Genomic DNA, 27419 nt, shown 5'->3' on the forward strand with positions numbered 1-27419 from the left:
GCATTAATGAAGAAGGTGTTGAAATCATCCGGTGTGATACAAGCATCACATGAATTATTTTGTTAACATCTTTATTTCTACCCAGATGAGTCTTGATAACAGTCCAGGCTGCATTGCATTTATTTTGAGACTTATTAATATAATCATCATTTGCCTTGCACTTGCTTAACCTAATATCTGCCTTGTATTTGTTTCTCAAACTTACGTAGTTTGCTTTTTCAGCTTCACTATTTTTTGATTTGTCATAGGAAATCATTAACAGAGTTCTGAGCCTTTGTAGGTCGGGTGCGAACCAGTTATGCACTGATGGGAGACCATGTTTCCTCATAGTTCCCTTATTTTTTCTCATTACTTTAGGGCTGCAAGTTTTAAATGCATGTGACAACTTTTTCAATATGATCACTTTCCAGCAGAATGTAATTCCAATTTGTCATCTTTATTTGTGTTCTGTAGTTATCAATGTTCTCTTCATTCAAAAGCCTAATGCACTTAATTTTATTGGCGACAGATGCTGGCTCTTTTGTTATCAATTTTAACCAAATACTTTTATGGTCTGATAAAAAATGAGTATTGAATAGCCCTAGTTCATACCGATTTGTCTAAACATTTGTGATTACATTATCAAGGCAAGGTAGACCGTCTTTTTGGGTTTTCATTAATGCAGTGCAGGTCATGTGATCTTAGCATATTCAGAAGATTAAGTTGTTTAGGTGTGTTCTGCCTTATATCAATATTTATGCCACCAAAAATTAAAATCCTATATTTAAGCAACTTATCGAGGTGTAGTATCAGTTTCTGTAAGGCCTGTGCAAATACTTCAACATCATTATCAGGTGTGTGGTGTACAGACACAATTACGAGTTTTAACATGGGCAGTAACATTGATGCTATTTCCAGTACATTTTCTATACAGTAATCATTAACACTAAGGGCACTGTAATCCAAGTCTATACCACTACTAACATATATAGAGGCTCCCCCATAGTTGTGTATTGGTCTTCACTTAACCAGTGTTCATTGATACATAATATAATATTCCTTTTCACTCCTAACAACAAACTCAAATCATCAGTTTTGTTTCTTAATGACCTGATATGTATATGTACAAATAATAATGAGTCATCCTCACAAAGGGGTAGGTCTGGATTCCTCTGTAGTAGTATATCAGTTTGTTCACTTTGCTTGTACATTCTTCTGCCACTTGTTGATTGTGTACTTACATCTCTGGCTAGGTTCTTGATCATGTTGGATCCAGATGATGACGAGATGATTTCCATGGTGCCATCCATAAAAAATCACTGCTCCTCTGTGGAACTTTTCTCACTCTAGAAGATGCAAGTACAGTAGCTTGTTTATTTTTACTCATGTCTTGCGTACTTGCTTTTCTCACTTTTACAGCTTGATTGCTTACACTCACTGGCTGAACACTTACATTTAAATCATCTGCTCTTTGAATGTTCTTATTCACTGACTGAAAACTTCCTTTTAACTGACCCACTTGATCTGGAGATGACAACATGACATTTATATATGTAGATGATGTGCTGACAGTTCCTGGAGACTTTCTTCTTTGCTGGGAAGTGGACCGGAAAACGGTTTCACTTCTGTTTATATGTGTAGTTGGTGTGCTGACAGTTTCTGGTGACTTTCTTCTCTGCTGGATAACAGTGTCACTTCTGTTTATCATATGAACACCCTGTCCCAAAACTGGTGTCATCATATGATTGCAGTTTACTGTTCTTTATCAGCTTAATATTTGACATATCCTGTATTCCTTGTCATTTAAGAGTTGGCAGTAGCTCATACCTAACTGGCACTACAGCCGGGTGGCCTTACACCTAGCTCCTGTCCCCACAAACCCTTCACGCAAATCAGTGTTGCCACTGGTAGAGGCAATAAATGTTACTTGTGTCTAAATCGCGGTGGGGCCATAAAGACAGCAGCTCACATCCTGCAGGGCTGACCCATCGTTCTGCCTCTCCGTGCTAAGTATGGTATTTCAGATGCTTTGCCTGTAATATTACACAATGGAAACTCCAGGTAGGGATATCAACTATGTAGGGAAAAGATAGATTGCTAATTACTACAAAGAAGACACGTCAAGCTGCAGTGAGGCACAATTAAAAGATACTAACATATAGGTTTCATCCACAGCCTTCCATCAGTAACACACACACACACACACACACACACACACACAGACACACAGACGACCGCCAACTCCAGTATCTTCGAACGAGATGCCGGAGTTACGGAGTTAGCAGTTTTTTTTTTGTGTGTGTGTGTGTGTGTGTGTGTGTGTGTTACTGATGAAGGCTGTTGCCGAAAGCCATATGAGAGTGTCTTTCAACTGTGACTGTCTGTTCCTTGATGTGTCTTCTTCACAGTAAGTGGCAATAGGTCTTTTCCTACATTGTTGCCTCTAATATTGGCAGATGAATTGTGGACAGTTGCATTTCTCCATGAAAGTGGCATTTATTCTCAGATACAACATTTTAATCTACTTGCAGGGTGGGGCAAAGTGGTTAGGGTTTGGATATCTCCTGTTGTTTGCTGGGGGTGGGAGAGGATTGGCCGTAACTTCTTTGCTAGCTTCCCTTGTCATCCTGCTGCCTTTGCCATCCCTCTTTTACTGTTTTAAATGTTTATAGATGTGATTAGTCCATTTTTTTTATGCACCCTACCTCCAATTTTAGGGGTAACATTCCACCAAACAGTGGGTGCTTCTCTCTCTTAACACTTTAACAGATCAGCGGTGGGATGACTGTCACACGCAGGGCCCTGGGGAACAATCACTTGGTGTCACACTTCTAGTCAACTGATTATATCTGCCACTTTATTTTATTGGGGCAGTCCAACTGAGAACCATTATGTTATTAACTTTCTCACTTTTGTTGTTACAAATCCCCCCACTAGAAGGCATTCTGTACTCTGCAATTGTTTTACTACACTTCAAATTGTTGCTCAGCTCTGGCATCCATTTTACCACTGTTACGTACTTTCATGATCCAATCAAATCTCTGGCTGACATCACGAACTCCAGATGCGTCACATCTTGACCAAGGGGCTGATGACCTTGCTGTTTAGTGTCTTGACCCCCAACAAACCATTTCTCAACCTTGTACATACGAGCTATGCGTTTTTAACTTTACTTTTGTATGATTGCTTGCTTAGATGTAAAGTTAAGCAACTTGCTTTGAGATAAGAGCATCAGACCCTATCAGCTGATGAAATATGCACAAAGTATTTAGTTCTACCAGACTGATAACACAAACTGGTGCCCAGGTTAAAATGTGTATTTAGTGATGCTCATATTTTTTCAGTGATACCCAAAACCAAAAGAGATTTAGTGTCAGTCTCGTTATGGAGCAGAAATAACCATAATATCAACAAAATCAGTCTGAAGACATGTTTACAAATCACCACCATACGTAATACTGCAACACAGGTTAACAGCTTGTTTTTAAAAAACGTTGATTATCTGTAATACTTGTTACAAGACCTCGGATTTGCAAGGACAACATACCTGTGAACATCTGAAAAGGCAATTTCAATATTTTCAAGATGGCCAGACACAGTATCTTTCTCCTTTATAAGGTTCTCTTTCTCATGTTCAAAGCGTTGTTTTTCTTGCTCTTTCTCATAAACGAGTCCAGCAATTGTCCTCTCGTATTCTTCCATAATAATACTGAAATCAAATACAAGTACTCAGAAATACCAGTAAGTAAAAATATTAACACAATATGACTGATTCAAATCAAGAGAAAGTAGTGCAGCCTTGTATAAGATTCTAAGACCAAAGCTACTAGTAAGTACAGTAAAATCTGTTGTTAACCTACTAAAACTATGCTTCCCTCAGTGCAGAAATTTATCGCAGCCTGTTGCTGAATATACTTGAATTTTTTTGCTGTCTGATGCAGCCGCAGGATGCAATGTTTTCCTAGGTGTGAGATGGCGCATGACAGAACGAAAAAAATTAAAATGGAGTTCTATATAATTTGACAACTGTACATGATAGAGTGATATGAAAACTACCTTCCGACACTTTTCTTAATCCAATGAAAATTTTGTGCTATTGAAACAGAGAAATATCTAAGATTTTGAGAAAAAATGGTTTTTCATGTTACTCAATACTTATCACGCCATATCTGCTAAACTATGTATTGTACAACAACATGATTTTATAGTTGGCTTCAGTAGTACATGTCGATAACATGTGCAAACTTTTTTCTGGCCAACAGAGTAAGTAACACGGAATTTTTAGCAAATCAACATCCAAAACGTAGTAAGTGACAACATTTTTCCCTTTCAACTTTTTATGGGGGGGTCAATGTGAGAAAAAGTTTCAGAAAGGTTTGAACTTATTCTCTTAGTTTGTTGGAAATCGATGGGCGCTACAGTTTCTCCAAGACTGGAGCAGTTTTGTGTGGTTCACTGGCACAGGTCCAGTGCGCTGCAAAGAACATTATGAGATTGCAGGCGCAGTGCAATGCAACGTGGCAGTAGTAGCAGAAGCAGCAAAAGCAAAACAAGCAGCACAGTGATAGACCTAAAAAGCTGTTAATTTTGGCACTACAAAATCACATGGAAATTAGGGAAGAGGAGGAAGACTACATTATTGGCAAGAGCACTAAGGAAGTGCAAAGCAGTAATACAAATGTTCTTAGTCATGAAGAAGAACGAGCATACAACATTTCAGAAACAAAACAGTTGTTTGACGATGCAGAGGAACACCAGTTCCCACTGCCTTACAACACAGATAAGAAATTAATGAACTGCCAAGTACAACATGATACCCCTAGTAGGCCTTAGTGGTTGAAAGCTAAAGCTAAGGGATTCTTTGTGAGGAGCAGATTCATTGACTACTTCAATGGGCCAAATTTCAATCACTGTTCACAATAACAACACCATCCAACTCATTATTACTATGGTTAAGGGTTCAGTAAAAATAAACTTTCAAATATATTGCACTGGACATAAAGACATTTCTTCTTACACATTTCATTCATTTTTCTTCCGACTTCTGCCCAAAATTAAATCCTTTCGTATTCGGTTTTTCAACTCTGCATCAGCCATGTTCACACAAAATTTGCTGTTTGGATAAGTTGCTCAGGCTGAGAAGTTGTCAAATGACATTTCTGGTGAATCTTTCAATAATTTTATCGGAAAATTACCTACTCTTTTTGCCACCCGCAAGCGAAACAATGTGTTGAGTGAAAGGACAGCTAAATACATCCTGATGCCTGAATTTTCTAGCTGTTAAGAGTGTTTGGGTTCTTGAAGTGAAAACACTGTAGATAGCACCTATGATGTGCAGTAAGCATATGAATATTATAACAATACCGGAAGCAAAATGGTGACGTGTAATACAACGAAGTAAACCAAAAAAGAGAAGATACAAAGCCTACTGTTGCTCTGCGTGCTCTAACCAAGAGTTATATAGCTTAAAAATCTTACTTTTCTATTAGCTGAACCACAACTAATTAGACTAGAATAAAATAATTTTCCGTGAAAGATGTAATAAAACAGATGTCTTCAAATTGGGCCTTGATGACCATAAATAAAAAAGGGGAAGTAATCAGCCTATCTGAAAAACTTTAAAATCTGTGGATAGATTTGCTATTGACAGCATATACACAAGCACACAACTACAAAATTTAAAGCTTCTGTATGAATGAAAATAAAGAATATTAAAAATGAACTAATGGAATGAAAAACACAAAGTTTTTGAAAACACTTACGGCTGGCTTGTCACATCTACTAAAATTGCTCGACACCCGTAGGCCAATTAATACATTTGGTCCAGTTACCTCACAAAATTATAGTTCATGCTACACTTGTACAACTGTCATCTAAAGCAGAGTTCAAGTTCACAGGCAATTGCTGAGCTGCCCACTTGTCAGGAAGTGCAATACTAACTACTAAAATGTCATACTGTCAGTGGCACACGACAAGTATTGCACACAGGTTGGTCCTCTCACTGGAGGAGAAACCCTTGCATCAGCAGATTGTGTCCCATATGGATGCTGAAAGGAACTCCACCTTGGTTGGGTAGTTGGCTTCACTACCCACAATTTGTTACCTAGGGTAATGAAAAGTATTGGTGGAATGTAAATTGTTTATCCATTTTCACAAGCACAGGCGACTCATACCTGGACCTTTGGCAGGCAAACGATCTTTCGGCTGAGCTATCTCTGCCTTTCACGCCTCACAGAAATTATCTCACTGACAGCAAGTTGAATATTCCGTGAACATAAATGAGATAAAGCACATGGTGTTTTGAAGCAACACAATGAAATATTAATCTGTTTACTCAACAGCATTTAAGAGTACAGTTAGCAGTTCCAGACACTATTCATACAAAACTCCTCAAGTAAACTGTGATGTTAAGGAACTATTTTCCAAGAATTTAGGAAAGGGTCATTTCATGTCAAATAGCTTAAGGGGCCCCATTCCACACTCTCCAATTTTGTTGGTATTTCTATAGTCTTGTATGAAGCCATGCCAAATTACAGCTTGACGAGTAGTAATTTAGGGCCACCAGCCAGGCTTTTGCCAAGTCCAGCTGTTCCACATTGCGACAGATATGAATGAACTACCAGTTTGCTTTACTGTTGCTCTTGATTATGGATTTGAAAAATTCATGTTTTGTGACAAGTGTCAATATACATTGTAGTGATTCGAGAATTTCTGTGTAAATTCTACAACCACTCAGCCTTGTACTGTCTTGAACACACGATATTCTGGATACGAGTGTGGGATGCTAAAATCCTACCTACTGCGCGTCACGTCTGTGTGTGCATGTTTAAAATCAGTCACGGGAAGATAGTAGACGCAGCGGTCAAATGGCTCTGACAGGTACTTGTCGGCAATTCCATAGATGTTTTAGAGGAAGAACCATGGAGATTTTATGCAGCTCTGTGCTTACTGTGTCACTGATTATTGTCATGTGAAAGAAGAACAGTTGAAAAAGTAATCTTGAAAACTCTTAATCCAGCCTTGGTAGAGGCAAGACATATTTTATGATTCAAGTGAAATAGAGTCATGGTTATTAAGCCACCTCATTTATAAATCTAATTAAATTTGTATCTGATGGAAGAGTGACTTACTAGAAGTCATATATGTATGTGGAAAGTGAGTTAAAATATACCGTTGGTTAATGAAATGTAAAGTTCACATGTATACTTATATCACAGAGTAGACAGATCCTTAAATATTCCAGTACCTACGAGGGTAATCCCAAAAGTAAGGTCTCCTATTTTTTTTTTTTTAAATAAGTACATAGACCTGTTTATTTCTACAATAGTTTACGTCAGTTTACAGCTTGAACATTTAGCTATTTTTCGACAGTCACCATTTCTGTCCATGCATTTTTTTAAACGCTGTAGCAGTTTTTGTATGCCCATGTCACACTAGCTCACCGCCATGCTGTTCAGAAAGTTATGAACCTCTTCTTTCACATGGTCATCGGAGCTGAATCGCTTTCCGGCCAAATGTTCTTTTAATCTAGGGAACAAGTGATAGTCACTGGGTGCCAAGTCAGGACTATAGGGTGGGTGGGTGATTATGTTCCACTGAAACTGTTGTAAGAGAGCAACAGTTTGCCGAGCAATGTGTGGGTGAGCACTGTCATGGAGAATGTGTACGCCCTTGGTCAACATTCCTCTTCTCCGGTTCTGAATTGCCCGTTTGAGTTGTTTCAGTCTCACAGTACCTGTCGGCGTTAATTGTGGTCCCAGTGGGCATAAAGTCGACCAACAATACCCTTTTCTGATCCCAAAGAATGGTTGACATGACTTTACCAGCAGACTGTGTTTGTTTGAATTTCCGCGGCTTTGGCCAAGGATGCCGCCACTGGAGTGCTTGTTGCTTGGTCTCAGGTGTAAAGTGGTATGCCCAGGTTTTGACACCCATGACAACTGAGTCCAGAAAGTTGTCCTGTTCGGCTGCAAGGCGGTGAAGAAATGTGCGGGAAGCATAAACTTGTTGCCGCATGTGGTCCTCAGTCAGCATGCGTGGCACCCATCTTGCACACACCTTCCAGTAGTTCAATGTTTCTGTTAAAATTCTGTGAGCGGTGCTTCGGGAAACCTCAGGAACCAACACGGAGAGATCATCCAGGGTGATCCGCTGATCTTCACGCATGCGTTGCTCAACCTTCAACACTGTCTCCTCAGAAACTGACGGTCTCCCACTCCTTTGTTCGTTGTGAATTTCGGTCAGATCAGCTCCAAACTCTCTACACCACTTACGAACATTTTTGACACCCATGCACGACTCACCATACACTTCCGTCAATTGGCGATGGATTTCAATCAGCGCAGTGCCCTTTGTGTTCAAAAACCGAATAACTGCGCACAATTCGCACTTGGCGGTAACATCTAATGGGAGCTCCATTCTCAACGGCTGCCATGCCAAGACTGAGCGCCTCAGCGCGGCGTGCGCATGTTTACACACAGTGCGTGAAGCACTCTACATAACAGTGTGACCAACTGCCACTCAAACAGAGTTCTGTACTTGTAAAAAAAATAGGAGACCTTACTTTTGGGATTACCTTCGTAGCATCATTCTACAGAGATGAAGTCGAGAGTTTTCCAGCAAACAAGATTGGCTGTGAATCTCAAGTAAGTCACCTCATATAAAAGAAGTGGAAAGTTTGTACGTCTACTCCACACTTTAAATCGCCGTCAAAAACCTTAGAACATGCGAACTTTGCCTCAAAATGGGAGAACACGAAATCATCTAGTAAATGTTATTTCATACTGAATTCTATCCAGATGAAATATTTTATCAGAGATAGTTTGAAATGTCTTTATTTTCTGCATACAAATATTGAAAATTTAACCAATTTTCACTGTTGCACATAATCTTAAGCACAATTTGGAAAGAGGATGTGCATTATGCATAAGAACATGTTCGCAAAATAGGAAGTGCATGAACGCAACAATGTATCAGGGATCTAGATGCTTTGGTGCTATGACAAGTACGGGTGGCTGAATGGTCTATACAAGAAGAAGAGGAGCTGATGATCATGGCATTTTGTTTTCTGTGATGCAGCTCTCCATGCTACTCTACCCTGTGCAAGCCTCTTCATTTCTAAATAATGACGGCAACCTACTGCTTTTAAGCATGCTTACTGTCTACAATTTTTAAAACCCCCCTCCAACACTTCTCTCCAATACTAAATCGGTGATTCCTTCATGTCTCAGAATGTGTCCTTATCAACCAATCCCTTCCTTCAGTCAAGTTGTGGCACAAATTTCTCTTCTGCTTAGTTCTATTCAGTACCACCTCATTACTTACATGATCTACCATCTAATCTTAAGCATCCTTCTTTAGCACCACACTTCAAAAACTTCTATTGTCTTCTAGTTTGAACTGTTTATCGGACATGTTTGGCTTCCACACAATGCCATACTCCAGACCAATACTTACAGAAAAGATCTGCTAATACACAAATCATATTTGACGTTGACAAGTTCATTTTCTCCACAGTCTCTTCTTGCCACTGTCATTCCACATTTTATATCCTCTCTACTTTGCTGAGCATCAGTTATTTTGCTGCACAAAGAGCAAAACCCCTCTACTATGTTTACCGCCTTGTTTCCTAACCTAATTCCCAAGAATCACCTGATTTAATTCTATCATGCTCCAGTACCCTTGTTTTGAATTTGTTGATGTTCATCTTACATCCTCCTTTCAGGACACTTTGCAGTCCAGTCAACTGCTCTTCCAAGTTCTTTGCTGTCTCAGAGGATTACAAGTCATCGTCAAACTTCGAAGTTGTTATTTCTGTTTCCTAAACCCTAACTACTCCAAATATTTCTTTACTGCTTGCTCAATGGACGGATTGAATAATATCAAGGAAAGGCTACAAATCAGCCTGATTCCCTTCTCAACCACTGCTCACCCTCCATGCGCTCCTGCCTTCCAGTTGTAAATAGCTTTACGCTTCTAGTATTTTACTCTTACTACTGTCAGAAATTCAAAGTGTGTATTCCAGTCAATGTTTTCAAAGTAAGTCTTACAAATGCTATAAACATAAAGTTGTCATTCCTTATCTTCTAAGAGAAATTAAAGGGTCAGTACTGCCTTGCACGTCCTTACATTTCTCAGGAATTTGATCATCTCCTGTTTCTCTATTCTTCTGTAAGGAACGTGTTTTAGTATGTTGCAACCATGCCTTATTAAACTGATAATTTGGCAATGTTAACACTTGTCAGCACCTGCTTTCTTTAGGGTTGGAATTGTTAGATCTTTTATCCAGTCTGGGGGTATTCCTCTGATCTCATACTTCTTGCACAGCAGATAGCACAGTTTTGTCATGGCTGGTTCTCCCATGGTTATCAGTAGTTCTGATGGAATGCGTCTACTCCTGGGGCCTTGTTATGACCTTGATGGTTGGTTGGTCCCATTGGATTACAGAAGGAAGTCGGTCTTGCCCTTTCAAAGGAACCATCCCGGCATTTGACTGAACCGGTTTAGGGAAATCACAGAAAACCTAAATCAGGATGGCTGGACGGGGGTTTGAACTGTTGTCCTCCCAAATCAGACCTCAGTCTTTCAGTGTTCAGTTAAATTATTCTCATAGTATCATATCTCCTACCTCATATTCATCTATGCCTTTTAATCTTTCAATAATATTGCCTTGAATAGCCCTCTACATTCTTTTTCCAACTTTGTACTTTCCCTTCTTTGCTTAGTACTGGTTTTCCACCCGAGTTCTTGACATTCATACAGCTGCTTTTCTCTTCTCCGTAGGCCTCTTTACTTTTCCTACAGGTGGTATCTACCTTTTCCATCAAGATGTATGCTTTTATATCCTTACATTTGTATGTCCTCTACCCATTCCTACTTCAGACATTTTGCATTCCCTGTTGATCTCGTTTTTTTAGATGTTTTTATTCCATTTTGCTTGCTTCATCTACTGTGGTTTTGTATTTTCTTCTTTCCTCAATTCAATATCTACTGTGTGATCCACAGATTTCTACTAGGCAATGCCTTTATACCTACTTGATCCTCTGTTGCCCTCACTAGTTCAGCTCTCAAAGACACTGATTTGTCTTGTACTGTATTCCGTTTCCGTGTTTCAGTCAATCGTTACTTAATGCTCCGTCTGAAAACTCTGCCAATCTCTGGTTCTTTCAACGTATCCAGGTCCTGTCTCTTGAATTTCCTACCTTTTTGCAAAATTTTCAGTTTTAATCTACAGTTCACAACCACAAAACTATGTATGGTCATCAGCCTCTGAAAATGTCTTAAAGTTTAAAATCTGGTTCCAAAATCTATCTTACCCATGATGCAATCAAGCTGAAACCTTCCGGTGTCTCCAGGTCTCTTCCACATAGGCAACATTCTCTCATGATTCTTAAACCAGGTCTCTGCAACGATTATACTATGCTCTGTGCAAAATTCTACCAGGCAGCTTCCTCTTTCATTCCTTTCCTCAGTCCATATTCACCTAAAATTTTTCCTTCTCTCAATATATCGCGTTCACTAGGCTGTTCGTAGTATCTTATCAGCATTCCTATGATCTTGTTCATTATTAGACCTACTCCTGCATTCCCCCCCCCCCCCCCCCCCCATTTGACTTTGTATTTATACCCTTCATAAGACACACACGTAGCAATACAAAGTAGGCGTGAGCCATGAGACCTAATACCTTAAAGTTAGTAAAATGCAGACATTTTAATGTGACTGTTTTAGGTGGCGGGTGTTTTGAACTGTCGTTGCGTCAACTACTAGTAGAGACTTGGCCAGGACTTTCTCGTTTACGGCACTGCCAAGCTCAGCAAGCAATTGCCTGGTACTGCAAGCATTAGTTAGTGCTTTGTGTTGTACACTGTTTTCTTTTCCTATTTTCAAATGAGTGAAGAGACTAATACTGAAATACTAGTCCATCACAGAGTTTGATTAAAACCCTCTTAATGTCAGATGGGATTGGTGATCCCTTTGACTATGTCCGCTCTGCATGAGCAGAAACACACAACATGAGTGAAAAGCTGGCTGCCAGCGAGAAGCAGGTGGTGCAAGTGCATTTGCGTGGGCCGTCTGTTCTGTCGGTATTGTTGCCAAGTAAGAGTCCCACATCTATCGACACTAACAAAAGGTTGGATTCCATATTCTGCAGAATTTTGTAATTATACAGTAGGGTGAGGAAAAAAAATTGGAAAACACGTTATATCAGTTCACAGTCCAGATAATGTTGCTGTTTCTCAACAGAAATCACTTTATGAAAGCTGAAACACAAACAAAAGGAGAAAACAAGCAAAGACCAATTTGGAAAAAGACTGTCCATTTTCTGCAAGAGCAAACATTCCAGACAAAACTCTTCCCAATCACCACTTCTTTTGAACAGTCAATTTCAAAGTACTAAGGACTCATTTTCAGACACATTGCGTACAACCCTTTAAATTTGTGTGAATTTCACTAAAAATAAATGCTACATTTTCAGGTCTATACTCATTATCTAAGGCAGGGCCGGCCATGGCGTGTCGAACGTCACACGTGCAGCATGTAGGACCACTTCTCAGAAGTACTCAGAACAGAGCGACATTCCATTTAGCACTGTGGTGTGGCATTTTTTAGTTCACACAACTCTCTGACTTTGACAGAATCATGCTGTCAGTGCTGTTTAACTTTATTTGTTCGTGGTATGAAGAATGTTTACTGGTTCAGTAGCTGTTTGCACAAAGGAGGCAGTCCAGTGATCTATCGTCACAATCCTTTAAAATAAATGGGAATGAGAGAAGAGAGTGATGAGAATTCTCAATTCATGTAAGTGACAGGTAGTGCATATCTGCTATGAAACAACATTGCAATATCATGCAGGAAGAATTAAAGATTTCGTTGAAATTGCTACTGTTTAATTTTTTGAAGAAGAAAGGAATGCAGGAACAAAAATTACAACATCCGGAATGTAGTGCAGAATTCACATTTTAAGCGGACTTTACTGCAAATTGCCCAGAATAAGGCACTGAAGGTAACTTCTTCTGATATGGTGGGAAAGCATTTAAAAAGAAAATCACATTGTAGAAGGAGCACATTCTGAAATCATGTTGCAGAAGGGAAAATACAGTGCAGTTTCCTAAGCTCACTGGCGTTTAACGCCAAGAAATGTGAGGTTTGAAGAATTTATTGTGGCTTAGAAAGAATTAAAAGGATAGTTTTATAATGATCTTACATCTGTTTCCGAGCTGATTTCAAGACTATGCCATTTGAGTTGAAAGCAACCCTGGGTATGTGCAGATTTAACTGATTGGCTTGTGAGGTAATTCCATTTATGACAAATTTTTTTTACGTTAAAACTGTCCACGATGTCTACAATGCTCTCCTCAGACAGTTTTTCCATGTATTCATAATGAGGTTACAAAAGTGCTACAAGATTTTGATAGACATATTTGTGTGAAAGTCCTTTTTGGGTTATGAAACCAAATAAGTCACAATTACTTGGCAAATTGAGTGAGACATACTGTGACACTGTCTGTGCTCTGCCCGTAAGCTGGCAGTCTATACCACATTAAAAATTATGCCTTCAGCGTGCCAAAAATAACTTAATAATACTGAAAATTTGCTTAGTTTGTGATCTATATTGTTGAGAAATGTGAAGCATATAACCAAATTGTATGTAGCACGTTCACAGTTCTCCCCTCTTCCCCCTTCTTGTGCTCAGAGGGTATGGCATGGTAGTGGTGTAATGTGAAGCAAGACTGAGCACTTGGTATTCATGCCCAGGCACAGCCTGCGAGCTGAAATCTTGACTGACCCTGATATAAGGGGTCTTTCATACTGAAATTTTGTGATTCTGCTCAATATTTTAGGTACAACAGCCTTGTTGCTGAAAAAGTGCTTAGCATACAGCATATTTCTCACAATTTGCTGTCAAAGTAGCTCATAAATATTGTCATGACAAGGCAGCTATTACAAGTAAAGAACGTGTGGACTTGAATTAAAGAACTATTCTGTGAAAATGGGTTACGGATTGTCACTTTGGGAATAGCTGATCAGAAAATTTTCCCAAAGTGTTGAAAACAATTTGCAGCAAAAAAACGCAATTCAGCTTCATCACAGTCAGAAGCTGTAACAGAGGAAATTATCCATCAGAATCCTTCAACGCAAGCTTAATTGCTATTGGGATCTCTCCACTGAAATTTCAACAGGGTGTTTATGATGGATGGCAGAGGTTACGCAAAAAGAAAGATAAGTGAAATTCAAGAAGCAATTACATCTAACATTGCTTCTGATGGTGATTTTGACCCAAAAGAGGGATCTCTCTCAGTCACTCTATGAGACGATAGAAGCTGCAAAAATATGATCAATCAGAATTTGTCATGACAAGATTTATGAGATACTGTCCAGCAAACTGTGATCTGCTGTACACTACAAATTTTTTCCATAACTAAGCTGTTGTACCAAAAAGTTGAGCAGACTTGCCAATTTTTAGCATGGGAGGCCCCTCAGAGCTACAGTAAATAACTCTGGTGATTTACTAATATCTGTCGCAATACGGGAAAACTGCCCTTCACAAAAGCATTGCTAGCGGCCTCATCGTAATATTTATCAAGCTACAATTTGGTACTGTTTCATGTAGGACCCGTACAGACACCCAGTTGACAATTTCTTCAAAATGGTGAGGATGAAGTGGGGATCTTGTTTAAATTTTGGCCATTTGAAATGGAATAAGCCCAAGGCAAAGCATAATTATGTTAGCCTACAAGTCAAATAAAAATTTTACAGGAATATTATGATGTTATTCATGAATTAATGTAATAATCCAATCACCAAAGATTTTTTATACACTATTGTGATCCAGTTTGGAGTACCACTATTCAAAAACTGATAATCCACCAAGAGAGACACACGATTCTTACAGCTTGACTGCAATAAAAAAAGCAACCACAATCCACAGAATAGGTACCTTATTTGTTCCTGTCCTTCAGTCATTTCAGCGATTTTCTTGTTTAGTTTGCTTTCTTTTTCATCCTTTTCTTTCAGTTTTATTTCTAAGGATTCAATCTTTTTCTCCAACATTTTAACTTTTTCCTGTAAAAATAAAAAGTTGTTTAAATATGTAGTATTGCATAAAAAGGAGAATTTACTAGAGAGAAAAAAAGTATAAAGTTACAATGGTAGGCCAATATTTGCCTTCAGAAGGTAACATTTCTATTGCCAACATTCACAGTTAAAAGTAAAAATATTAAAGCTAGCTTCTGAAACTATTAGGAATGGGAAAAAAGAGGGACAGGCACAGGAAGTATAGACGGGACCTATATGTAACGGGTCACTCAGATGCTGGGATGGGGAGGGGCCTGTCCCGTTGTGTGGACACAATGAAAGAAGACAGAGGGCGAATACTTCTGAGAGAGTAGGGGGTGAAATATAGTATTATGTGCCAATTTCACTACGGTGATAATATAAGGTGAGACTGAAAAATAATAATATAAATAAAAATAAATTTTTACTTTACCACATGTTTTAATCTGACTAAAAAGTATAAAATAATTTCTTCTAACCCCATACATATTACTAACACCACAGAGATATTATGAGAACTTGTGATTGTTAATGAAAAGATTTAATACAAAAAGCTTGGGGCGCATGCAAGATATAAATGATGCGTGAATAGTTAAACTCCTTACTATTGTAATTATTTTATGCTTTTTAGTCTCCTGCTTGCGAAATTTTTCAATCAATTTCATATAACACACACACACACACACACACAATTTCTGTTTTATCTCAGTTTCTTTTCACCTGACTCAATATATTGCTTCTTCCTACTTATATCTCGCAATAAGACCATTAAGGTAAAAATTAAATACTGGAAAGTCCTTGGCGGAATAACAACAATATTATGAAAAGGATGGATTGCTACTCACCATAAAAATGACATGTCAATTTGAAGATGGGCACAACAAAAAGCTTTCGTCTACCTTCACGATCTGGATTCAGGGCCAAAACAACCAGTCCTCATTCCTTCAAACCTCAACACCTTCTCCCCATCTACCCAACCTTCTACTCAACCCGGCATGCCATCTTCCTGGATGTTGGCTGCCTCCTCTACCTGATGGCTCCATTTGCACCTCTGTCCACATTAAATCCACCAACCACAAACAGTACCACATTTCGACAGCTGGCATCCCTTCCACACAAAAAAATTATCCCATGCAGGCCAGCTTCCTGGGAATGGCTTATCTGCAGTGACAAGACTATGCTCAGTATGCTGAAGGTTTCACAAATGCATTGGCAGAAAGAAGCTATTACCCAGACCTTGTCTGCTAACATATTTCCCGTGTCATACCCCCCAGCCCCAAGAAGCAGCTACACAGCACCCCAATCACCACAAAACACCACCCCAAACTGGCGAAACTGAACTACATCCTGAACCATATCACTATGGAAGATCCATGGACCTGCCCTATCCACCCACTCAGCACTTCCTACTCTAGTCGTGTCACAGAAATATCCTAAAACGACATAGGCCAGACCACTTGTGAAAGCAGCCACATCATACAACACCTCTGCTGCAATTATTGTACAGCTTTTTATATGGTTGTGACTATCAACTTACACCAAACCTGTCACCTCCTCCCAAATCACACCCCTCACCCTCATGGGGGACATACACTGAAAATAGCAACTGACCTTTTCCCCTTCTCTGATCCTCTCCTTTCTCGCCCCCCCCCCCCCCCCCCCCATAGCCTCCAGATGCTGTGCCTGGCACCCTTCTCCTGCTACCATTACCATCTGTTTAGGATTGACAGCTATGATGGAAATAGCAGGGACGAGGCCACATGGTAGGCCCAGACAGCATTCCTCCAATCTCATGATGCATGTTGTTGTAGTAACCACCTGATATTGCCAAACCTTGAGTCCACAACCTGAACACTTGCTGCTTGTACTTTCAAGTTACAGGCAGCTGGCTATCCTGTTTGATTATTGGACCCTGTGATTTTGTTTGTCATCTCTTTTATTGCTAAAAGTGTTATATGTTGATACTTTTATTTGTTGTGTGATATTGAACAATGTCAAAGGTAGTTCATCGAAGGTCATGAGTAGAAAAGTTCCAAATTGTTCTCTCGGTCAGGGGACTGGCATGCAAGTTCTGTTGAAATAAATGGTATGCATGTTACATGCCTACTTTGAAACTGAAAATCTCAAAGGTGGACAGCTGCTCTCCGTCAAATATTTAATCGATAGAACTGTGCAGCTCTGAACACAAATAAAAACACAGTTGTGTAGACTATCGCAGAAATGACCAAGAAATAAAATGAAACTCGAATAACATCGATTCACCAGCATGTTTGAAATGCACAATGTGCAATGGTAAATAGCTACATATCAGAAAAATGTTTTTGTAAGGTTTGACATTGTAATAAGTAGGCCTTATCGGCAACTGCTTCCAAAGTGAAGTTTGTCCCAAGAATGCAACCCACATCACACAAACAAAATATTACTGTTTACAATACGAATGTTGCTATACAGAAGTAATATTTTTGTATAGCTTTTGTTCTTCCTCCCGATACTGACTGGCTGAACTACATGAGATATGTTCTCTCAGCATATTAGACAAGCATAAATCTTATATTTTGTTATGTTACAAACAAATAGATTGATACGAAAACTTAACAACAGGCTACCAATCCATTTCCTAGTACTTGCCACACTTGGGGGCCATTGTGTGTCATATTTAAATAACATCATCTGATATTATGAAACTCTTACAGAGTTCTGTTTTGGAGTACATTACACTTTGAATATTCTTATGATTTTATTTGCTTAATGTGTTTACCTAACTTCAATAGCAAGAACTTTTCTATCCTGGATAGGGGCGGGGTGACAATCCATGAGGGGGGGGGGGCAAACTGGAAGTGGAGGGCAAACCAGAAGTTTGGGGGGAGGGGGGGACTGGGAGAGAGTGGGAGAGGAAGAGGGTGGGAGAGGAAGAGAGTGGGAGAGGAAGAGAGTGGGAGAGGAAGAGAGTGGGAGAGGAAGAGAGGGAGAGGGAGGGAGTCAGGGAAATGGGTAGGGGTAGGGTGTGAAGGAGAAGGGGATGGGATTGGTGTGAGGGAAATGGGGAGGGAAGGGATGTGAAGTGGAGGGGGAGGGGAGTGAGGGGGAGGTGGACAGGAGGTGAGTGAGGGTGGAGGGTTGTGAGGGGGGAGAGGGCGGAGGGGTGTGAGGGGGGAGAGGGTGTAGGGTTGTGAGGGGGGAGAGGGAGGGAGGGTTGTGAGGGAGGAGAGGGAGGGAGGGTTGTGAGGGGGAAGAGGAGGGAGGGTTGTGAGGGGGAAGAGGAGGGAGGCTTGTGAGGGGGAAGAGGAGGGAGGCTTGTGAGGGGGAAGAGGAGGGAGGCTTGTGAGGGGGAAGAGGAGGGAGGGTTGTGAGGGGGGAGAGGAGGGAGGGTTGTGAGGGGGGAGAGGAGGGAGGGTTGTGAGGGGGGAGAGGAGGGAGGGTTGTGAGGGGGGAGAGGAGGGTTGTGAGGTAGTGGTGGTGTGTGAGGGGAGGGTAAGGGAAGGGGTGTGTGGGAGAGGGGGTGGGAGTGGGGAGGGGTGTGAGGGTGAGAAAGATTCCATACAAAAAAAGACAATATTAGTGAATAAATATATAAAATAATAATAAACTAAGCTGGGGGGGGGGGGGGGTGTATTTTGATGTTGGTTAAATCCAGAAGGGCTGTAAGGCTATGTGGAACAGCAAGTTTCCATCTTCGGAGTTCAGGAAAATTAGTATCCGAAGGAGGGATCCAAATGGCCCAGGTGAAATAGCAGACATTCAATATTCCTTGAGTCCTGTTGCAAAGCACAGTCAACAACAGGATAAATGGTGGCCCGATATGGTTGATTCTTAATGCCCATTCATGTACTGTCCGTTTGGTGGAAAACCACTGCACAGCTTTTTATATTGGCATGACACTCTGCAATGTATTTTACAAATGAAGCATGTGTTTCTTAATAACACATTGTGGTGATATACAACATCTACCTTCAATGATAACACAGACTGCTGAGGACAACAGCAGAGACGGTTACACTTTCAACCATCTACAAGGTAGATCAATACCACCATAATGCACACTGAAAAATACTAACATTATTCCTGATTTCCTGGTTCTTGATTACGTGTAACTGTGAAATTTACTTCACAAGTCTCTCCTATAAAGCTGGTCAAGACAATCCTTTACTAACTATTGGGACATGTTCAGTTCTTTCCTGATTTCAGGAGGAATGACCAAAACTGCTTTCTTCCACAAATTGAGATATTATGCTACACATTAGATTTTCCTGAAGAAAAGCTGGACGAATTTATTTGTTTTACATACGTGGGTGTCTGTTCTTTCAGATAGGTTTGAAAGAACAGACACCATTTTAATCCTGCAGCCACTATCAATCAAGACAAAACGGGATTAATGACATCAGTTGCTGTGAAAACTGATTAAATCAATGGGGAAAGTTGAAAATTTGTGCCAGACTGGGATTCGAACCTGGGTCTCCGGTTTACTAGGCACAGGCACTGACCACTGCACCATCCAGACACAGTGGTCATCATCGCTGCACGGACTACCCTAGCGTGCCTCCCTTCAGACCCAAATTCTCAACTTATCCACATACTACTGATATAGTGCCCCTTACCCAACATCATACCCGAAAGAGTTCGACTGTGGTGTGCACCCACAACGATGCGATCATTGGCTGTTGTTGCCTTAATTATGTATGTGATGTCTGTTCTTTCGGACACATTCGAACATGCTTGAGCTATCGGTGAAATGCTGCAAGTAATGAGGAAAAATCAGCAAGAGACACTATATCAGTATAGCGTAATTAAGTACGGCACAAATTTTCAGCTTTCCCCACTGATTCAAATCAATGTCCACAGCAGCAAATGTCACTAATCCCTTTGTGTCTTTCTTTAATTCAAAGATGTCACAACATGAAAACGGATAGTACTGATTTACATCTATACCCTGCAATCCATTTCGAAGGGGCGTGGTAAAGGCAGTTCCCATCATACCAATTATTAGAGCTGCTTTTCATTCCACTCACTAATGATCTGAAGGAAGAATGATTGCTTAGATGCCTCTGTGTGCACTCTAGTAAGTCTAATTTTGTCTTTACAGTCTCTATGGGAGTGATATGTATGCCGTAGTATATTCTAACAATGGAAATGGAATGAGGCAATATTATGAAATGGAAAGTTGCTATTCACCATATAGCGGAGATACTGAGTCGCAGATAGGCACAACAAAAGGACTGTGAAAATAGACAACACACACACACACACACACACACACACACACACAAGTTCAAACACAACTCTCACACACGACTGCAGCCCCTGGCAGCTGAAGCCACACTTAAAAAAAGCTTATGTTGTGACAGTCTTTTTGTTGTGCCTATCTCAGACTCAGCATCTCTGCTATACGATGAGCAGCAACTTCCATTTTCATAATATTGTAGTATATTCCGACATTCTTCATTTGAAGTTGTTTCAAAAAAAAACTTTTGTAGATATTCTCGAAATAGTTGACTTTAGCTTCAAGTGTCTGCCGTGGCTGCTCAACATTTCTGTGACGTTTCCCCATGTGTCAAATGTGACCATTCATGCTATCGTCCTTTGTTTATAGTCAAACTGGCCCTTTAACACTTTTGAAGTGACTTTTTTAAAAAAAACTGTAAATTACGGTAAATGTAAATTGTGGGGAATTACTTTTTAAGCACACACTTTCTATAATACAAATACTGACCTTTAATTTGAAATGCTTGGTCTTACATAAGTTTTATATTTCATTAGCATATTGGCTACCTTTAATTTGAAACTCTTGGTCCAAAATGCATTTTTTCCTAAAAGCCAAGTATAATGGTCTAACTACTTCCGGTTCTATCTGGTTTTGTAGTTTATAAACAATTTAAAATTTAGCAGAAGCCCAAAAGCGATTACAAGATCTGAACGTTTGTTACATGCAAATATAGCTCACAAACTGTAGACATCAAGTAAGTATAGATAACATCAGATCATAAAATTTGCTATGTTGTATACTTATTTTTTTACTGCTAAATGTGGAGCAGCTGTTTGGTATTAAACATCCCATCAACGACAAAGTCATCACAGACAGAGCGCAAGCTCAGATAAGGGAAAGACGGGCAAGGGAATGGGTCATGCCCTTTCCAAGGAACCATCCCGGCATCTGCCTGAAACGATTTAGGAAACTTAAATCTGGATGGTCCGACACAAGTTTCAATTCTAGTCGTCCTGAATGTGAGACCAGTGTGCTAAAACTGTGTGCCATCTTGCACAGTAACTTCTAAATATGGGATAGCAGTTAGTAATTGGTGATGCTGACTGATTAAAGGAAGACGATCATCCCAATGAAAGAACTGCATTCCATAATCATCATCACGATACAGATAATTGGTTACGTAATGAAATATATTTCAATAGGGTACACATAAAGTGGATTGTGAAGTTAAATTTTGGCTATGCTAATCATTGCAATGGAATATTTGGGGAGGGGGAAACCAACTTAATGTCCCAGTAAATCAAATTGCTGCATTACAAAAAAACAGTATGCCAACAGTTTCCATGTAGTTCAATCATGTTTCACAAAAGGTGTCACAACAGTTCTATGTAGTTCATACATGTCTCTCAACAGGTATCACATCTCAATAGTTTGAAACTTGTTCATATATTATCCAGAAAGAGGCACTCCCATAGTTCGTGTTTATTGTTGTCAACTTTCCATCTGGATAAACTAATACTGAAGTTTATCCCAACACTTGGTTCAACAACTTAAGTATGACAAATGCTACACACAATGTAGTTAGTAAGTTGACAATATTAAAAGACAAAACACTTGCAGGAACAGGCATAGTTCCACCTTTTAACAACATCTATTACTTCACATCCAGGGAGTCCAAGGCTAGAGAAGTTGCTTGTGTTATGTTTGTAAACACTGTTTGGAAGCCAATTTTTCGCATTATCATTTTATGTCAAGTGCATCATTCCTTTCCTCCATGGATGCTGTTTCATTAGGAGCTGATGGTATAAACATCACTGACTGGAGGTCAATTTTGACCTTAGTTTAGAAATTGAACTCAGTTCAAGACTGAGTTCTATCGTACAACAGCAAACTTGGATCCACTGAAGGAGGTGGTTCAGTGTTGATCTAAATTAGCAAAAAACATATTTGGCAACACCGCTAAAAATCAAATATCAACATGATTACCAACTTCAACTGCAGATACTAATCGTACATCAAAGGTGTCGCACCATAAAGGTGGAAGAAAGACTCCAGAAAGAGGAGTGATCTTCAAACTTCTCTAGAGCTGAAAATGTGTGCTCCCATCCCTGAAAATTATATTGGGTCAGTAGAAGACTAAGAGGAGGAGGAGGAGGAGGAGGAGGAGGAGGAGCTGATAAAGTGATAGGAAATGTGTTATGACAATATTAAGGAAAGGACCAAGAAACCATCCACACGACAGGGAATACTTTTAACACACACTTTGCAATTATTACATTTCATCTCTATGTAATTACATGTGCTATGTAAACTGGAACAAAACACTTTCTAAACTTTTCTGGAAAAGTTGATTTCATAAGACCCACTGTTACACAAAACGGGTAGAAGCTAACTGCAATCCACAAGCCACAATTCAACTTATTTACAATCCCTACAATGGCAATGTAGATTTTCATCGCTAAGTTGTATGTGGTGGTTTGAATACATTTTAATGCGCCTGGGAAAATTTTTTGAATCATATTTACTGTTTAGAAGGTGGTTTATAATATTATTCATTACATTCAAGTTCATTTCTTATTCTAATACAATTTTAAACAACACTGAAGGTTGCAGTTCATTCATATCACTAAATGATAGGATGACTGTTAACTTCAAATTATTATATTCTTCTCCTCCCTGATGACAATGAAGATACAATACATTGCATATTTTACATGAAAAATAACCTCTATCTAAAGCTGGATGTGCAACACAGAAACCAAAATTCTATTATAGAATCTAGTGTCAGAATCGCAGCCCAAAAACAATAAGAACAGAAAATGTTCTCGATGTGAGATTGCAATTTTACAGATGAAGATTACAGTACTTTGAGTGTGAATGGAACACACAGCAGCGCTACTTGAAGAATATTAAATAAGAATGGGAACACTGACAGCAGATAAAGAAATTAAGGAAATGGAACTAAGAGAAATGAAAAGAAAACCAGGCTTTCAAACTGACTGTGTGTAAATTTATTCCAATACTGTAACTGTTGTTATGTAAATAATATTATTAGTAGATGCCATCCCCATTGCACTGTGATGCCTATTCGCTTCATTTTCTGTTAATACAGGAATTTCTTTGCACTCCTCTCATTACAAAGTGTCATCCGTTTTAAGGCTGTCATCTGATGGAAGAGTGCGAAAATTTTAATATTACTGAAACTTTAAAATATGTGCAGGAGTTACCATTATAAAATTGCTGCTCCTTCGATGTTGGGTATGAATGAGTAAATGATCTGGGTTACAGTGTTGCCCTTATAGTGATTAATTTTGGGCAGATGTCGCTTAGTAAAACAATTTCCTATGTGCTGAACACAACATACGTGTCGGCTTGCTTTTTGCACCTTCTGTTTCAGGCATTTGTTGGACTACAGGTGGTGCTGAGGTGCCACAGCTGATGTTATGACTTCAGAACAAGAGCAGGGAGATCTACTGTCAACCACAGCTCCAAGGAATGTGCCAGAAGGATGAATCCACAAACCCTAAATGAACAATGGTGAAGAAGAGAATATCAATCTTAGATGTATATTTTAGGCAGTCTCTTGTCTGAAGTCCCCAGATGGATCTCTCATGACAGCATTTCATGAGACATTATATTGTGTAACCAAGTCTGAGAACAAATGAAAAATCATGCCATACAGTAATAGATGATACAAAACATATACACTGTTCTAGCTCATAAATGTGACCACCTGTCAAAAGCCTGCATAACCACATTTAGCAGTGCAGACTGCTGCAGGATGTGCAGGAAGAGTGTCAGTGAGGGTCTGGACAGCACCCATAGGGGTATGGAACCACGTTGACTCCAGTGCCATGGCTAGTTACGCTAGGTTTCTCGGCTGAGGATGCACGACGTATGCAGTGCGGTCTTGCTGGACAAGAAGATTTTCAATTGGGTTTAAATCTGGGAAGCTCAATGTCCAGCAGAGTATGGAAAACTCATCCTGGTGCTCTTAGAACCAAACATGTACACTGCGAGCTTTATGACATGTTGCCATGCCCTGCTGGCAGATGCCGTTGTGATTTGGGGGAGGGGGGGGGGGAGAGAGACTGTGTGTAGAGGTGGATGGACATGGTCTCCAAGGATAGATGCATGCTTGTGTTGATCCACTGTGCCATCCAGGAAAACAAGATCACCCAGGGAATGCCATGAAAACATTCCCAGGACCATAACATTCCCTCCTCTAGCCTGGACCCTTCTGATGATATGATGATTGGTGTAAGGTGTCTGCTTTAAGAAATTTTACCCCCATACACAGAAACAGCTATCAGTCCAATGGAGCATAAACATGATTCATCGAAAAAGCTGCCTGTCGAGCCTCAGTGGACGTCCAGTTGTACTGGCTTGCAAATTCCAGCGTTCATGACTAATGAACAACAGTCAGTATGGATGCAAGAGTCAGGCACCTGCTAGGGAGGCCCATACACAGCAACATTCACTGAACAGTCATTGAGGACACACTAATGATAGCTCCTTGTTTCTTCTGGGTGGTCAGTGATAAACAGTTGCATGTCTTTTCATGGGTACATATCTCCGCAGTTGCTCTTCAGCCCTGTCATCTATGGCCCTTGTGCACCACAACTGCCTTGGTACTCGTTTTGGATAGTGACATTTTGCCAAGCACTATATACTTTAACCACAGTGGCATGCAAATGGTTTACAAACTCAGTCGTTTCTGGAATACTTCTGACACGTGCCTGAAAGCATATGATCATACCCTTTTAGACATCAGACAAATCGCTCTGTTTCAATATTATGACAGCACAGTTTTTTTTTTTTGCATCCCACTGACACAATTTATATACCCTCCACTGTTAGTGCTGCCCGTCACATATGAGTGGTTATTGCACACTGACATTGAACACAGGCAGTGGTAAAATTAACATATTTATCTTTTTTTGCTATTAGAACAAAGAGGTCAGGTGAATGCAATGTTAAAAATATGAAACCAGATAGGGGTGATTCAGGGGTATGTTGAACACTGAACAAGAAAATAGGAATGCGAGTAAGTTACTACAAACAGCATACTAAATGCATTATTGTAGTCAACCTAAACATGAAGCCAATACCCACTTGAATATCTACATCTGGGACGGTTTATATTTTCTACAGGGTGATTACAGTAAGTGAACTTTATGCACATTTTCCAAGGCCGCGTATCATCAGATGAGTCCCAGTCTATTTTGTGAACATCAAATGTACTTATACGGTACTACTGCTCAGTATGTGTAAAAGGAAAATGAGAAACGTAACAGTGAGTTCACTCAAGCTCGTTACCCAGTAGATATACATCTAACGACTGTTAGTGTGTAACGCCCCCACAATCTTTTCAAGTTTCTCGCAGAAAAATTGTTAATCTAGGATAACAAATAGGTATCGGATTCTTGCAAGGCATTAGAAAATCACATCAGTAACCCCTTCTTCCAACACTTACTAATTGTAAAAACTGACATGCTCCTTTTGACAAAAATTTCATCGCCATTTTATACTTTAACCTTAACTCGATCAGCAAGACAATTTAGGGATTTGCTTATGATGAACGAAGTTGTAAATCAATTGTAGTTATGGGGGAGGGGAGTAAGGGAAAGAAAGAAAGAAAGAAAGAAGGAAGGAAAGAAATTATATTAAAATCACACAGAAGAAGACATTTTGATTGAATTATCAGGATTGCCACAAGTTTCCCCAAGTGACATTCCCAGATATTTCCCTGATTTCCAAACAAGTTTTAGCATTTTCCCTGATAAATTTTGACAAAAAAATATAAGGACTTCTGCATTTCACTTCTGTGTGAGCAAAAATCTTAAGTGTTAACATCAACATCGTTTGTAATGAACTGTTTTTAGATGGAGAAAGCAAGCCAAATGGTGTATGTTTTTCATTAAGACCAATGTTGTTATTTTATTTCAATAAAATAAAGCAAATCTGATGACAAAATCTGCATTTCCTTGAAATCGCAAGACAGATTTAAAATACCTTCACAGATTTCAGAAACAACCTCAGGAAAAAGTAGGCCTCTTGAAAGAAGTGAGTATGGCAGGGAAGAGTTGTGTAAACCAACACCATAGCTCATCGCCAATAAAATATTGGTTCTACTATGTTCATTATTGTCAGTTATTACATACTGTGTTACGTTTATTATTTTACACGTATTTTGGGATTTTTCTTTCGGGAAAAATATGAGTACATAGCTTACAAGCCGCCAGCGACTGCCACAATTTTCTTCTTCTTATCGCCTTATCTTTCTGATATATAAACTACTTTCAAAGTGGCAGAATGTACTACAATAAATAAAATGTCTATAAAACACTGCACTGTACAATGTACTTGCGGTCAGACAGTCGCCATTCCTGAAATCCATCACCCATGGCCTCTGGCATGCCGAGGAGCACCCAGTCCTGGGTCCATGGATAATCGATGAAAATCAGCTGTATTATGCCACACGAAAATCTGCTGTATTATGCCACACACCAACAGACATGGTCTGGGGGAAGATTGGTGAGACTAGGTCCGACATGCAGGCCTGATTTGTTAAAGAGATACCCGCAGAAATGGGCTGCTGTTTTGCCCGTCACGGGAATCGACTCATGTGACCGACTATTTACATGTCAGAGATACAGTGTTGATGAAATGAGACCACGGTGATTTTTCAATGCAACAGATAACTTGAGCAAATACTCTGAGAATGAATACTAATGAGGATAGGTAGCAACTCAACATAAAGACGATCACAGAGCAACAGACAGCCAAGAATAAAAGACAATCACATTCTCACAACTAAATTTTCGGCCATAGCCTTTGACAGAAAACGCCGTGTGTGCGCACGCACGCACACACACAATAACTCAGACACAACTGATGCTCACATGACCACTGTATCCGGCTGCTGCGTCAACAGTGTCTGAGAATCAGATCCCAACAAACCGCTCCTCAATGCCTCCCTGCCTCTCGCCAGCAGCTGCTAGGCTAGCAGCAAGAAGTGGTGGCAGCACTGACTGCAGTAGTAGGAAGGGGAGAAGCAGAATGAATGAGGGAGCACGGAAGCAGCACACATTCTCAGCTGCAACCAGACAGTGACAATGCGTGAGATCTCTGTAAACAAACCATTTCCATTTCATCTATTTAGACAAAAACGAGATTCCTCCCC

General features: G+C 39.8%; 1 protein-coding gene across 6 annotated transcripts in view; it reads right to left on the reverse strand.

Moving 5' to 3' along the window:
- Positions 1-27419, reverse strand: part of LOC126481029 (transforming acidic coiled-coil-containing protein 1) — a 191821-nt gene that overhangs the window by 24341 nt on the left and 140061 nt on the right. For all 6 annotated transcript variants that reach the window (XM_050104498.1, XM_050104497.1, XM_050104496.1 and 3 more), the window contains 2 exons: positions 14918-15042; positions 3527-3688 (listed from right to left, as the gene is read on the reverse strand). In XM_050104498.1, coding sequence (XP_049960455.1) covers positions 3527-3688; positions 14918-15042 — 287 coding nt within the window. The remainder of the gene's footprint in view (positions 1-3526; positions 3689-14917; positions 15043-27419) is intronic.

The sequence above is a fragment of the Schistocerca serialis genome, chromosome 5 (assembly GCF_023864345.2).
Source record: "Schistocerca serialis cubense isolate TAMUIC-IGC-003099 chromosome 5, iqSchSeri2.2, whole genome shotgun sequence".
Taxonomy (NCBI): domain Eukaryota; kingdom Metazoa; phylum Arthropoda; class Insecta; order Orthoptera; family Acrididae; genus Schistocerca; species Schistocerca serialis.